At 34.0% G+C, this 17,023-nt stretch overlaps 1 protein-coding gene across 3 annotated transcripts in view; it reads right to left on the bottom strand.

Annotated features, from left to right (window-relative positions):
• SCN2A (sodium channel, voltage-gated, type II, alpha subunit) overlaps positions 1-17,023 on the bottom strand; it is a 139,547-nt gene that overhangs the window by 33,698 nt on the left and 88,826 nt on the right. For all 3 annotated transcript variants that reach the window (XM_008584498.1, XM_008584440.1, XM_008584563.1), the window contains exons 15-17: positions 11,323-11,496; positions 9,020-9,376; positions 3,287-3,766 (exon numbers count right to left, since the gene is read on the bottom strand). In XM_008584498.1, coding sequence (XP_008582720.1) covers positions 3,287-3,766; positions 9,020-9,376; positions 11,323-11,496 — 1,011 coding nt within the window. The remainder of the gene's footprint in view (positions 1-3,286; positions 3,767-9,019; positions 9,377-11,322; positions 11,497-17,023) is intronic.

Here is a 17,023-nt window from a genome sequence, read left to right as displayed (position 1 = left end):
TTAGGCCCTTAGCATGTTCAAAACTCTGTAACGTTAAATGGAAGTTAAATAATTCATTAAGCCATGCACATTTACCTTTTATTGAATATCATTTCTATTAAAATCTATGTAAGAAAATTAGCAGCTAAATAGGTTTTTAGAAAATAAGTTAGGGTTGCCAGATTTGCCTGACCATGCTTTATATGACTCAGCATAATAGCAGCTATGCATGTTTTTATTTTACTGCCAATGGATGGGCAAGGAACATAGCTGAGTAACATGCAGGCCAGTCAAAAGTCATTTAGAAACTGATTATATTTATGTATGTACAACTTGCTTGGGTAACCTGGATAAAAGTGGTGGCACGAGCCTCTGGCTGGTTAAAAAACACCAGAGCTGCATTCTTGATGGCTCCAGCTTGAATTTACCCCTGTGAGAAGTAAGAATGGTAAGCAGTGAAGGTCACCATAATGCACTACTAAATTTCACTTTGAAAAATAATCATTCAAGCATGGCTTCAACATTATTAAAAACGGTAAAAGACAGCTAATCATTCAAAACCACAAAAGGAATTACATTAAATATAGTCAAAATAACATAGTAAGAGTTAAAGCATACGTGATTATGACATGAATTTTAAGTAATATACTCTAGAGAATCTACAGAAAACTACCAAAGAATGATACAAATTTGGCAAAGACATAGAAGAAGACTTAGTTCAAACACCTGAACAACTCAGTTCACTCAGTCTGATCTATAAAGAGAAATTCATTTAGACATTTCAAAAAAGAAGTGTCTCATTTTTTTCTTTAATTTTAAAAATCTTTTAGAAAGGAATAGCAATAAGCCTCAAACCATTTCTTACTAGTCTATGTGTGATATTTATCAGCACAATCCCATCCCACCAGTTAAACAACCAGACAAAAATGACTAGAAGACAGATACTCAAAGATATTTTAAGTAGGAATGTTTACAATTCTTAGATAATTGTTTCTTTTGTGTTTTAGTGTAGAGCTACCAGGTAAAATTCTGAAAGAATAAAACCTATACATACTTCCTTCTCCAACTATTACCCAAATCCTTTATAAGTTTATGAATGTATATCTAGGAAGCTTGATATAAAGCTATAATTAAAATTTTTACCAAATAATAAACTTTAACACTAAGGTGACACTTTCTATGGTCGGAAGGTATTGAAAGAACTTCACAGTTCAAACAATAAAATAATTTTGTTCACTTCCGACTGGCAGATCAGTTATCTGCTTCCAACCAAAATACTGAGTTCACAAATATTATTTTGTAGTACTTAATTCAAACAGAGTTAACTTAACAGAGTTAACTCAAACAGAAAACAAATAAAAACGCCTAATGGTAACAAGAGAAACTGGGAAGAGTTTGGATTTCCCTACTATAAACCTCACCTTACTGGACATCCCTCTTCTGTCAAACATAACAGTTTGAGGTAAGGCAAAATACATGCTCTTTTGGAAAGCCTGAGGCTTTAAAATTTCTGAAAAGTAGGAAGACTGGATGTCAAGTTTACTACAAGTTAAAAGGTATTCAAACTTAGCAAAAAGATTAAACTAGCTGATAGCTTCAATATTTGATTTTTTATAATTCACTGTTAGTTTTTGTGACATCCTAAAACTAAACATACGTGAAAATAAAAGCTGACTTTCTTTACCATGGGAAAATATCCATTATTATGTATAATGTCAAAATAATGAGAGAGGAATATACATTAAAATTCTAATGAGCCAATTCTATTTTCTAAACACTAATTTCAGCTTCTAGTGGCATATAATATGAGAAATGAGGTTCCACCCTTAAGTCATAACCCAACTAACTGTGCTCATTCAAAATTTTGTTAACAAGATCTTAAGATATTATTTAATTTTTAAATAATGGTCTAGGTTAGTGAAAACTTTAGATCAACTAATTGCAGTAATTCTTTGCTCCAGGCTGTAAGGTTTTACTACTTTCACCTTGAATCTCATCAGCTGTTTTGTGAAGCTAGTAGCTACGGCCCTATCTTGATTTTTATACCCATCCTTGAACATGGTCTGAACTTCATGTTTAACATCTACTCTTAATCACTGATTTAGCAATACTACCTACCTCATTAACAAAAAAGAGTGGAAAACAGCATATTCTTTAGTAATTTTATCAAATAAAAACAAGAATACTGACTGAAATATCTAAAGTTCTCTTCTTAGAAATATATTTTTCCTCATAGTTAACTGATCCCCAATTATAATGGCTGTTATGCTGCTTAAATCTTATCTTTTAGCGCCCCAAACTTCCCCATATCATCGATCCTAGAATAAGAACAGTAACAAAGGCCTTTATCTTCCCTGCCAAACAATTAAAATTGGGAAGGGGCAAATCTTTGTTTTTGATCACTATTTTTGTCCATTTATACAAGCTTTAATTACTGGAAATCTTGTCTTCATTTTTGTATAGTTAAGTAATTAAACACTAAAAGTTTTAAATTCCTTCTTCTCTTTATCTCCAACTCTGTACTTATTAACCTATAGATTAATAACAAACAAAACAAACCAAAAACATGCCCTGGTACTCATATTCTTCCTGTAAATCAAAGAATACATTAAACTACCAAGACTCTTACTGAGTAGGTAAATTCAGAATTCTAATTCTACATTCCAAAACATATTAAGGCTTTTTGTTTGTCTAAACAGAATGTACTGGGCTCATTAAAAATATTTTTAGTGGATTCCTCATCACTATATTTCCTTCCTTTAAAAATATTATTTATTTTAGGTAACATAAAACTATAAGTTAATAGCAAGCCAAGATCCCAGTCTGATTTTTTATGAGTAAATATGTCTGTGCAAACTAAATAAGATCACATTTTATGACGTATTTCATAAAAGCCAAGGATGTAACCAGATGAGAATTGGAAATATCCTCCCACTAAGTATTTTTCTACTACATACAAAAATCACCATTGTGGATGAATTATAAGGAAGACAGTGGGCAAACTCAAGCACTTTCATAAGTCTAAAATTACTTTAAAATACGTAAAAATTCATATCAATCTGCATATTAATATTATCAAGAATTCAAAATGGCGAATATTTGAAAAAATGAGTCAGCATATCATTTGTCTAGCTATATTTTAATCTATCATTAATTTATTTATTATCAAATTAGTCTTAGAAAATATATCAATAGACATTTCTTATTTTCTTACAAGAAGGAAACTTACAATTTAAAAATATCTGATAATTTTAAAGCAGCAGTTGTACATAACACCAAAAAAATCTCCTTATTTTAAAATTCCTACCTCTTTGCTTTCTTCCATATCTGACTCACTGCTGAATTCTTCAGTATTCAAATTTTCAAAGTCGGATTCTCCGAGAGCGATTGGTACAGTCACAGTGAGGCTGGGGTTGTTTATAAACGACATGTAATCACTTTCATCCACGACATACTTCTCTACACTACTGCCTATGCCACTGGTAGTTCCATTTCCATCTTTGAGATAATTAAGGTCTTTGCCAATTTCAATGGTGGTATGGTTGGAAATACAGCTGTCTTTTTTGTTATTTAAATCTTCAAGAGGTTTAATTTCATCTAAAGCTTTCTGCTTTCTAACAAAGGCTTTCTGAATAAATTCACGTATTTTCCTTTTAACGAAATCGATTCCTTTCTGCATCCTTCCCACAGCAATCTGGAGATTGTTCATTTCATTATCATCATCAGTGGCAGCAAGATTGTCAGAACTGAAAGAACTCAAGAGCAAGGCCAGGAAGAGGTTCAGAACCTAAAACACAGTTAAAAAATAGTTGAACAAAACATTCTGTTGTTTCAATGGCTTTTAACTATACGTTTTACAAAATTGTTCTTACACCTCATTTTCTTTTTTATTGAAACATAATTGTTTGTATATATCTGTGTAGTACAGCGTTGAATATCAATACCTATGTGCAATATGTGATGCTCAAATCAGGATAATTATTATACTCAACATTACACAACGTAATCATTTGTTGTGGCCCTTTACCCCCATCCCCCTCCTCCTTTCCCCCTCTGGTAGCCTCAGTTCTGTTCTCTCTTTTTGAAATTCAGTGAATTACTGCTTATGCCTCATTTTATAACAATAGGTATGTCTTCTAGTTCATGATAATTTATCCTGAAAAAAAGTGAATGAAATAAAAAGTACCTCACCAAGACTATAATTTATTATAACCTTATTCCTAAAACCAAAGATGATTCCAATATATTTAAATATGATTTGATTTTCATGCCTTTGTATCATTTTCACACCTAGATAACTTGCCAAGTTAGAGAAAAATATATTTGTTGCTAAATCAAAAGTTCAAATTTTTGATTCAGAGAATCATACCCACTATATTTATACAATGGTTGGAAATACTATAAATGAATAGTTATTCTACACTGATAATTATGTTAGTATTGAATTAATGTTTGCGGAGTTGAGGTATTGCCAGGGATGAGACCACTAATTAGTTTATAAATTGGGTCTCCAAAAAGGGGGCCCACTAGTATGAGTTAGTGAAAAGATTAATGACTGTAAACCCACTGTGCACCACTGAAAAAAAAGTGATTTAGTAAGGAATCAGGCATTCCCAGGAGCACAAGACTGAGACATATCATTCTTTTTTCAGATTTGATTGACAAGGTCCATGAGTCCCTGTTTATTCGAGCATACAGAACATAGCAGTTAAGGGAGCCAAATGCAAAAATAAATAGTATGAAGAGGAATCCTAGGAAAGATTTTATAGCTGCCTTCTCGCTATATTCTTTTCTTTTTATCATGCTAGTGAGACTTAGATCTCCTTTGTCTAACTAGCTGTAAATTAATCTAACCAATGGTGGTTAAAAAAAAGGTACGTGTAAGATCCAATGAGGACAAGGTGTAATTTTGACAGTCTACACTGACATATCTACCCATCACTCTACTGTGGCTCCTGATAATCATACTAAGACCTGCTCCTTTGCTTCTAGAATTTACCAATAATTTTATGTTTTATTTGTGATTTGCCTTTGAATTTATTATTTGGATAAAAATAAATAACAGAAGGAAAATGAAATTAAATGATAAATTTTTATTTTTACTCATATTAAAACTGAATTTTGGTGTCATAATTATTTTCTAGGTTTGTTTTCCTAAGGTGTGTTAATGTACTGTCCTCATCTATTAGGGAATTTCTCTTCATGTACATTAATCAATCCTCTCAGAATGAGATCTAATCTATATTGCCTCTTCAATGCATTGGGCAAGTACTCTATTTGTAAAGGTCATTTACTGTGATATGTTATTTTCCCAGAAATATTTGTGTGAGCCAGGCTAATCTCTTTGTCTAGACCTCCTTTATTACCAAAGTGTACCTGCATAATAGCTGGCCCAGGTGTTTGGTGTGATTGCTGGCAATTTAAGGAAACAGAAGTCAACAAGCTCACTCAGTGAGTGGCATCCTTGATCCTGTTTCTCAAATATGCCTGGACAGACTGCTAACTTGATAAGTGAAATCAACTCTTTCACAAGTCCCCCAAATTAGTCTCTCGGAATGAAAATGTTACCATAATTTCCATTTGGGGTCCAAGACTGAAATATATTGCATGTATTAATAGTTTTTCCAGTCAGATTCCTGACTTGTGAGAGGAACCCCAAACCTTCACATCCTTTCTGTGTGCTACTGTCCCATCTTCACTTAAAGAGAAAGGAGATTGTGTCTGCTACTTTCAGAGCTAGCAGTCTTCAAAAGTATCATTCCCTTTCTGCAGCACCTGCCTTAAATTTATGAAAGGATTTCTGACTGTGGTGTCAGGAAACCAAAAATGGCTCATAAAACTCCTGGCCTGGGGAAGAGCAGTCTGCGGCCCCACCTCTGTGTTTCCTTTGGATTAGGCCTGGAAGAGATTAAAATGTGCCGTCCATATCCATGGGTTCAGCTTCCGCGGACTCAACCAACCATACCTTGAAAGTATTTTTTTTTAAAATTACCTCTGTACTGAATACATACAGATGTTTTTTTTCTCGTCATTATTCCCTAAACAATACAGTGTAACAACTATTTACATAGCATTTACATTGTATTAGGTATCATAAGTAATCTAGCGATGATTTAAAGTATACAGGAGGATGTGCGTGTCTTATATACAAACACTACGCCTTTTTACATCAGGGACTTGAGAATCCATAGACTTTAGTATCCGAGGGAGGTCCTGGATCCAATCTCCCACGGATATGTAGGGATGATTTAGAAGCCCCATATGGCATGGCAGTTCAAGTGCATGGAAGAGAAATTATGCCAAATTGCCTCTGAGGGACTTTTCCTTCCTTCCAGTCAGGATGGGAAGGAAGAATTGTAGGAGGCAATGTATCAAGTTTATTCAATCTTACTTAAGCAAATGTGTATTAAGAAAAAGAACACATTTTCTTAATAGTGGTAAACATGATAAATATTGCCACTTAAGGTATTCCAAAAACATACCAACGATATTACAAAAAGAGAAAGTTTTTTTTAACTGATAATCAAAAAGAAAGAAGAGCCTTTAATTTTTTCTCTTAAAGATACAGAATTTAAATTTATGCTATTAGATGGAAATGATTATCTTATTAACTATATCTTTTTATGCATACATAGCAATACAATATGTACAATTACATAATAGATGTGTTTTATTTCAGTAAACTAATAGATGTATGTGATAGACTGAGTTTCTTCGTCTTCAAATCCACTCTGCATTTTCCTGATGCACAAACTTTACCAAAATACCACTTGTATATTGTCACTTTCCTGATAAAAGTCTATCTGTGTCTTTGAAATGCCTAAAGGGAAAATCCATTTTATTATGCACAGTCAGCCTTTTCATAAATTAGACTCTGCACAATCTGGCTTCAAACTTACTTTTTACTATTCCCACTCTGAATTCCCTGTTGCAATCTGATCATTCATTGTTGTCATAAAGGACTCTGATCTCTGCCTCCTCTTCTTTCAATTTATGCCATATATAATATATGTATATATAATATATATAATATATATTATATATATATAATGAAATGAAATCTATAACACAATCCTATGACCTTTTCTTTGTTTCTGTTCTATGTAACCCTATAGTCATTTCTTTCTATTCTATGCAATCTTACACTTTTCTGAAAGAAATCATTTTAAAGTTGTATTGGGGGTTGTGGTGTTTTTGGGTTTTTTTTTGTCTTTTTTTGTGACCGGTAAGGGGATTGCAACTCTTGGCTTGGTGTCGCCCGCACCACGCTCAGCCAGTGAGCATACTGGCCATCCCTATATAGGATCTGAACCCGCGGCCGGAGCGCCACTGTGCTCCCAAGCGCCACACTCTCCTGAGTGCACCAAGGGCCGGCCCGTGGTGGTTTTAATATATCCTCAAATTATTTGATATTCTTCCTTTCAGAAGGTAGACACTAATTTTTTTCTTTCTTATGTGTGAGCTCTTCTTAGTGACTATTTTCTAATGAATGGAATATGGCAGAAGTGATGTAGTTCACTTTCCAGATCAGAACATAAAGAGGACTTTCTCCTTGCCTTCTGTCTTGTATCACCTGCTCTGGGAGAAGCCAGCTGCCATGTCATGAGGATACTCAACAGCCCTATGGAGAGACCCATGTGGAGAGGAACTGGGGCCTTCAACCAACATCCCACAAAGAACTGGGACCTACTGCCAATAGCCATGAGATCGAGCCTCAGAAGCTGATCCTCCAGCCCCATCAAGATAACCGTAGCCTCAGCCAACATCTTGACAGCAACCTCAGGACTGACTGTGACTAGAACCACCCAGCTATGTTGCTCCTAAATTCCTGACCCATAGAAACTATAAAATAATCAATATTTGTTGCTTTACTCCACTGTTCATACTTCTGGATTGTACACTGTTCATGCTTCTTGTTACTTCCAAAATAGAGTTATCTAAGCTAATGTTGAGGAGGCTGAAATTAGGCAATAAACAGAAGTAAAATGATAATCTTTTGTCTTTTTTCCCCTCCTCTTTCTGTTCCTCTGGGGAACTGGAAGTTACATTTATGTAAAAGGAAATCAAGTCTATAGATTATATACTTTGAAATATTGGATATGATAGTCCTTTTTCTATTCCACTAGTTTGGGTTCTAATCAAGCAACTCAGTATAATTACTTCATATGTAAAGTATAAGAGCCTGATCCTTCTCACACAGTCTACTGCCCTCCATTGCTCAACCACTGGGTACACTGTTCCCTGGTTTGGGATGGTCTACCTTTCTTCCTACCAAGCTAAATCTTAATTCAATTAAAGATATCTCAGATCCAAACTTTAACAAGGACTTGCCTGATCAACCTTGCTATTGTGAAGCAATGTTTCCATTTTGTGAACTTGATACATGGCACTTTGTTTTCACAATTTTTGACATGTATCACACACTTGCTAGTTTTATTCCTGTTTGAGCACATGTCAATATTTGTCTTCCTATTATATTTACTGTGTCATATTTGTCTTCCTATTATCTTTCCAATGCCTCCTTGACTCAGTACAGTGGTGCTAGGCATGGTTAATTCTACACCGAAATGGCAATTAATGTCTCTGGAGTCAATGTTACTGGCTAATACTGTAGTTTCTAAGCACCAAATAACCAGTGTGCTTTTAATAGACTGAGATAATTACTAATTTTTTTAAACTCCAATTTGTAGGAAACCCAAATTTGAAACAGTTTCAAGTGATATGGTTAGTATTTATAAATAAAATGACTGACTGTCTTCAATAACACTTCCATACCTTTGAACAAGAACTGAAAGACAAAAGCTAGAAATGTTCCTCTCCATGGAATTGTGAAAAGGATACAAAAGGTATTTTAAGGGTTTGTGTCGATTACAATAGTCTAAACCATACCTGGCTTTCACAATCATGAGTAATGGAGAATTGGAAATGATTTTGATACAAAAAAAGAAAAAAAAAAACCAAAACATTTTTCAGTTAAATATACCTTTTTATGGTTACATTATCTTTTACTGAAAATGAAGAAAATGTTTTTACTACGTACCACTAGGTTTCCAATCACCATGACCATCATGAAGACAGTAAGGCACATGGTTTGGCCAGCAACCTCCATACAGTCCCACATGGTCTCTATCCACTCCCCACACAGCACGCGGAACACAATCAGGAAGGAGTGGAAGAAATCGTGCATGTGCCAACGTGGGAGTTCACAATCATTGGATATCTTGCAGACACATTCTTTGTAGCTCTTACCAAAGAGCTGCATGCCAACCACGGCAAAAATGAAGACAATGATGGCCAACACCAAGGTGAGGTTACCTAGAGCCCCCACAGAATTACCAATGATCTTTATCAGCATGTTCAGTGTTGGCCAGGATTTTGCCAACTTGAAGACTCGGAGCTGGAAACAAAAGCAAGGTGGCTGTTAATGTCCTGCATTTCTGAAGAATCTGTCCTTTTATTTACAGGGAAAAATCTACAGCATAACTGTCTCAACTGATGGATCATCTGTGTGGCAAACTATTATTTAGCAAATATAGCAGTTATTGATACCATAGGGTATTTTTCATTCTGAAATGGCCTATAGTGTAAGTAAAATAATTATATTATATAGTTTTAAATTGGCATTTTAATAGTAACATACACCAAATTTTCCAGAATCCTACATAAACATGTGTAATATGTCTTTGTATTTCTTTAAGAAATGAAGATACCAAAGATTAATGGTGGTTAGTTAGCAGAGACTCTGTTTCAGAGACGTAGAAGTTCTCATTATTTAAAAGCTCAAAATTAATATAGTTTTCAGGGAACTTCAAATAGCATGCCAAAGTGCACAAGTGCAAGTGGAAAACAAATTTCTTTAGGTCTTTAGATTGTTTTAATCTAGCTATATCTTTAGCATGCTGCAATAGGCTATATTTTAAAATTTTATTATATTCAAAGAAGAAATACTTAGACTTAAGAAAAAAGCCACTCTTTGTCAACCATTATGTCTTTGATGACTTAATCAACTCATTCCAGCGTGTAAATGGCCCTCTGCCACTGTTTGACATGTTGGTTGTGTAAGCACATAGTGGCCTCTGAAGTACGATTTACAGTTAAACAGCAGCAGCATTTTTATTTTTGATGCTTCTGTAAATGTCAGGGTGAAAGTAGTGCATTATTTAATGGCATCTAAGTGACCCAAAGGAGCAAATATAAGCACTAAAGTGTTTAATTTATTCCCAGAGAATAATTTATGCAAAAGAATCTGACACACTAAGCAAGACGCTAATGATGTTGTGCTTCCTATTTCCCCAAATGGCATCACCTTATCACAAAGATTTGCAAAACATTTTTTTAAAACTGATTGCCCATATTACTTGTCATGTAGTCATTTTCAATTTTTGTTCTATTTTTTGCATCTTTCTAGCTTCAGATTAGATCCATAACTATGCTTGAGGAGTGGGGAAGCAAACTATAGTGCTAAGGATCTCAACTCCCATTTGAACTTTGAAAGTTCAAAAAAGGGAAATTCTAAACAGATTTCATAACAGAGTATTGAGACCAATCACCATTACAATAAATCATCTATAGGAACCATGTTTGGTAACTATATACAATGTCTGGCTATTTGAAAATAAAGCACAAAATGTTAGAGCCAACTCAAAGTAATAACACAATAAAATATTTCAATAAAAACGTGTCAAGTAATATTTTTTCTCTTAATTTTAAAAGATCCAAAAATTCATGAAATATAAAGATCACATGAAAGACATTTTTTTAAAAAACTAACAACATGTAACACAGGCAACTCTTCTCAGAGAGTGGATTTGATGATGTTCTGATCTGCCGTAGGAGCAGAGTGTGGGGAGCTCCGTCTGTCTATCCTCCTCCCTTGCACACTGTTCCCTGATCCAAGTCTTGGCTTCTATGGAGACAAAGTGGAACTTGGGAATGAGAAATTTTATAATTCTTGAGTCTCTGATAGAAAGGAGAGTCCATCCTAGGTCTCAATGAAGCCTTATGCATGGTTATGCAAACCTCAGATAACCGAGAGTTGACTATGGTGTTGTTACTTGTGATTTGGGTTTATCTGTGACTCCTTTTTTCTCCTTCGCTATTAGCTGTGCCATTTAATTACCAAGGAGGGAACTGTCCACTGTTCATTTGAATTAACTTAATACGTACATTAAAGCTATGATGAAGAAATTACCATCTGGTTGTAGAGCAATCTGGTTTGTTTTAGAAATGTATTGAAATAATATTATAATTATGGGAAATCCTATAATTATTACTAGATAAGAATTAAGACTGGTTAAATTAATTATAAAAAGTAAATATCACGGACACTCCCAGTTAATTTACCAGTCGGAATGATCGGAGAACTGACAGTCCTTCCACATTTGCCAAACCAAGTTCCATTAAACTAAGGCTCACGATAAAACCATCAAAAATATTCCAGCCTTCTTGAAAGTAATAGTATGGATCCATGGCAATTATTTTGAGAAACATTTCTGCTGTGAAGATCCCAGTGAAGACCTAAATGAGAAATGTAGTTTGTTATATGAGTGAATACTCTTGAAATGCAAATAATTGTTGAGCAATTAAATTTACTCCCAATGAATCAAAATTAAATTCTGAATTTTAAAAATTGGTTTGGGTTTAATAAATTGGTACCCTCAAATGTTTAGTTTCAAATCAATATTTAATTGTTCACTATATTTAAGGTTCATCAACTATTGAAGAGTACATGGATTAAGACAATAAAATTAATATTTTTATTTTCATATGAAAGGTGCAAGCTAACTCATTGTGATCAACTGCTTGACTTTGCCCCTGATCTTTCTAGCCTTCCAAAAGGTATTAGCCATCAAGCACAATGGACTGGTCTTCTTCCATTGCCCTGCAGATAAGACTGGTGCTAAGGAGGCTTCATGTTCCATAAACATGTTGACCACTAGCCCTACAGATGGTAGGAATACTTTAACAACAAGAAAAAAAGTTTCTTTTGCTGGCCAAACGGAAGTAGTATTTGCCATTCTCCATTTCCATTCTCTACAACTATTTTAAACTTTCTTTCTCCTTCATATATCTTCAACCATTTCTCCTTATTCCTACACTTTCAGTATTTCTGCTTCTCAGAGGTAATGGAAGTCAGCCAACCTAATTTTCTGTTCCTTTTATCTAACAAACTACTTACATTTATTATCTATGCTTTGCTTTTTTCTTCTTGTTAAATTGAAAGAAGTGCCCCTGTTTCAGGTTAATTTCTCCAATTGTGTTCTGTGTCTCCTTTGGACTTCACAAAGAATTCACTTTGAGCTAATCTATAGTTTCTTTTTTTTTATTTTGAATATTCATGAGATACAAAGCTGATTGTCCCCCCTCCTGCCCATGCTGTGGGGGCCAGATTCATATTGGGGGCATACCCATTACCAGAAATTACTTTTGTACTCTTTGTTCCCAACCTCCCTCCCCTTCCGCCTGTCCCCTCAATTCCAATTTGTAGCCCTAGGAATGTTCCCTCCTTCTGTTGGATCACAGGACTACTGTGATCTTTTTTTCCTGCCTTCCTTTCTCTCTCAGCTTCCACATAAGAGTGAGCACATGCGGTATTTATCCCTCTGTGCTTTGCTTGCTTCACTCAACATAAGTTTCTCCAGGTTCATCCATGTTGTTGCAAATGGGAGTATTTCATTCTTTTTTATGGCAGAATATTCCATAGTGTATATATACCACCATTTCCTTATCCAATCATCTATTAACGGACATTTAGGTTAGTTCCATATCTTGGCTATTGTAAATAGAGCTGCGATAAACATGGGAGTGCAGGTATCCCTTTGACATGATGATTTCCGTTCCTCTGGGTATACACCCAGAAGAGGGATTGCTGGATCGTATGGAAGATCTACCTGTAGTTGTTTGAGAAACTTCCAAATTGTTTTCCAAAGTGGTTGTACTAACTTACATTCCCACCAACAGTGCAGGAGTGTTCCCTTCTCTCCACAGCCTTGCCAGCATTTGTTATTCACCATCTTTTTGATCATAGCCAGTCTAACTGGAGTGAGGTGGTATCTCAATGTACAAATTAATCTATAATTTCAACCTCTCCCTGCTACTGGCTGCTTCCTGTTGGGATTTTACAGGAAGCAACAGATGCTCAGTCCTTCTTAAAAATATCACTGCTGTCATCAATGAAACTGTCCTTGCTCTCTGCTTCTCCTTCTAGCTGTGACTGTCAATCCTTACCTTACAGCTAAACTTCTTTAAGAGGTTGTGTACTTGTCTACACTCACTAGTTCCATTTCATCAAATTACAACCCGCCAGTCAGTACAAAGTGTTTTAACCAACTTTGCCAACATAACCAACATCACCATCACCAAATCTAATTGATATTTTTAGTAGTTATCTTGCTTGCCTTTTCACGAGTTTTTGAAATTGTTTTCTGTTCCTTGTTTCTTGAAATATTTTCTGTTCTTGGATTCTGTGATCCACACCTCCCTAGATGCTTCTCAGTTACTTTTCTTCCTCTAATAAATCACTCAATATTAGATTTCTTCAGAGCTCTCTCAGTCTAGGATCCTCTTACTCTAATTTTCCTTTTACAATAAGTTACATTTTCACAATGTTTACATTTTGAGGTCTGTTTTTCATTTCAAGAATCCTCCTATGCTCCAGAATTACATTCTCACCTGCCTATTAAATACCTCCATTTGTATGACTTTCTTACAGGAACCTCACATTCAATAGGTCCAAAATTCCCTTACCACTTTCTCTGCATAACCTTGCATGGAATGTCTCTCCACCTAGGCAGCCAACTCAGAAACCTGAGTCTTAGTGATTTTTTCCAAATATCTCTTGAATACTTTTGATTGAAATTCATGTACTTGTTTCTGGTTTATTCTTTCACTGTTGAGTAGAACTCCATCGTTTGAAGATTTCATGGACAATTAGATAATGTATAGCACTTTTTGCCTCTTTTCCAAGAAATATTTCCCTTCCCCAAGGTCTCAGAGATGTTTTATTTAAGAAGCTTTATTGTTTCAGTTTTTATGCTAAGGCTACAATCCATGTTGATTTTTGCATGTGGTATGAGTTTGGAGGTGAGGTTCATTTTTTTCTTTCCCCATACAATTATCTAAGTGTTCCAGAAAGTTTGTCAAAACACTCACTTTTGTCTATTTGATTTCTTTGATGTCTTTCTCAAAAAAAATATTGACATATAGTTTGCATCTATTTATGAACTCTGCATTATGCTCCGTTGATATCTGCTTATGCCAATACCACGGATTCTTGATTAAGGTAGATTTATAAGTCTTGAAGTTACCTACATTAATTTTTTATTATCCTTTTATCAGTATTGTTTTGTCAACAATTTAAGTCCTGTGCATTTCCACTTATTTTAAAGTCAGTTCATTGATTTCTACAGTGCAAGTCTGACCGGGATTGGGTTGCTTTGATTAATAAATTTGAGTAAAATCAATCTCTTAGTAATACTGAATCTTTCATTTCATAAACATGGCATATATTTCCATTTATTTATATATTCTTTAGTTACTCTCAGCCATGTTTGTATTTGTCAGTGTAAACGTCTTGCTATCATTTGCTAAATTTATTACTAAGCAGTTTATGTTTTTTTATATTATAAGTGAAATATTTAAATTCATTGTTTAGTTCTAATAACTATTAAATGAATCTTGCTTTTCTGAGATAAACCCCACTTATTCAAGACTCATTAAACTTTTTTATCTATCATTAGATTTTATCAATAATATTTTGCTAATGATTTTTGCTTCTACGTTCATGAGAAACACTGTCCTGTAATTTTCTACATAGAATTGTGTCATTTTATATAAAATGTTCTAATCTTTTTATAAGTTTTACATTTACATATGTAATAAACCCTTGCTTTTTAAATGATCAGTTGTCTTTGGAAGAAATTTTTTAAAAATACATTTTTTATATTTACCTATATTTATTCATTTCTAGTGGCCATTATTCCCAGATCCAAATTTCCCATCTGATATTTTTTTCCCATTCAACTTTAAGAATTCTGGTGGCAATGACTTCTGTAGGTTTTTGTTTATCTTAAAATTCTTCTTTCACATTACATTTTGGTGGACAGTTTCATCGAAGAATAATGGGCTAACATTTTTCTTTCTTTATCAGTCTTCTTTCTTCTGGCCTGAATTGTTTTTATGAGATATTACTCCCATGTATATAATAAGTATTTCTCTACTGGCTGCTTCCAAAGTTTTTTTAGTTTTCAGCAGCATGACTAAGATATGCCCAAGTGTAGTTTATACTTACCCTTGTTAATGTTCACTGAAATTTTATGTCAATATTAAGGTCTAAGTTAATTTTTTTTTTTTTTTTGCCAACTTTGGGAAATTTTGACCATTGTTTCTTCAAATATCTGTTTCACTTCATTTTCTCCTTCTGGTCCTCCCATTATACAAATATTATACCACTTGATATTCTCTATCAACTATGAGTCACATTTTCCTATGTCTTCGCATATCATATAGTATTTTATGTGACATGTATATGTTCAATGGGAATACTTCAATACTCAGAATATACTCTACAGAAATAAATGCAACATCATGAATGGTGATATATACAAGGATGTTTACTGCATCATGGGGACAACAAATCTGGAATGAACTTGAATGTCCATCAGTAGGTGGTTAGATAAATAAATGGTGAAACATATATCCTATAGAATATTAGGTAGTAAACTATTCATTGTTTTGTCATATATTCAGAGAGTTGTACAACCATCACCACTATTTAATTTTAGAACATTTTCATCACCTCAAAAAGAAACCACATTATCCATTAGCAGTCACTTCCCATTTACCCTAATCCCCGCTGCCTGGCAACCACTGATCTATTTTCTGTCTCTATAAGTATGTCTATTCTGCACATTTCACATACCCAAAGCAATACAATATGTGATCTTTTATGACTGATTTTGTTCACTTAACATAATATTTCTAAGGTTCATCCATGTTGTAGCTTGTAGCAGTATTTCATTCCTTTTTATAGCTGAATAATATTCCATTTTGTTTATTCATTCATCAGTTGATAGACATTTGGGCTGTTTCTAATTTTTAATATTATGAATATCTGCTATAAACATTCATATGAAACATGTTTTTAATTCTTTTGAGTATATAAGATTTTCTTAATTTTGTTTTCAGATTCTTCATTACTTGAGCATAAAAATATAACTGATTTTTGTATATTGATCTTGTATTCTGCAACCTTGCTCAACTCATTTATTAGTTCTAATAGTTGTGTGTGTGTGTGTGTATTTCATAGAATTTCTAAATACCAGATCATGTCATCTGTGAATAGAGTTTTACTTCTTTTATCTAATCTGGATGCCATTTCTTTCTTTTTCTTGCCTTATTTATATGGTTAGAACCTTTGGTACAATGTGGAAGAGAAGTGGCAAGAGCAGACATTCTTGTCTTGTTCCTGATCCACTGAAAGCATCCAGTTTTACTATTAAGAATGAAGATAGGTTTGGGTTCCTTTTAGATGGTCTTTATCAGGTCGATGAAGTTTCAAGTTTGTTGAGTGTTTTTATCATGAGACACACTGTATTTTTTCAAATACAATTTCTGCATCTATTGAGACAACTATGTTTTTTATTAATATGGTATATTACATTAAATGTTTTCTGTTGTTTCAACCTTGCACTACTGGGACAAATTCCACTTGGTCAAGGTATATAATCCAACAATCCAAATATTTTATGTGATTTAGTTTGCTAGGATTTTGCTGAAGATTTTTGTGTCTATGTTCAGATGGGATATGGCTGGTCTGCAGCTTTCTTTCCTTGTTAATATTTTCATCTGGTTTTGATATCAGGGTAATTTTGGTCTCATAAAATGAATTAGGAAGTATTCCCTTCTTTTCTACTTTTTGGAACAGTTTGTTAAGAATTGATGTGCACTCTTCATTAAACATTTGGTAAAATTCACCAGTGCAACTGCCTGGGCTCAGGCTTTCCTTTATGGGAAATTTTTGATTACTAATTCAATTTTTACTTGT

Source organism: Galeopterus variegatus, unplaced genomic scaffold, assembly GCF_000696425.1.
Source record: "Galeopterus variegatus unplaced genomic scaffold, G_variegatus-3.0.2 Scaffold9, whole genome shotgun sequence".
NCBI lineage: Eukaryota > Metazoa > Chordata > Mammalia > Dermoptera > Cynocephalidae > Galeopterus > Galeopterus variegatus.
This window is presented reverse-complemented; position numbering and strand designations above follow the sequence as displayed.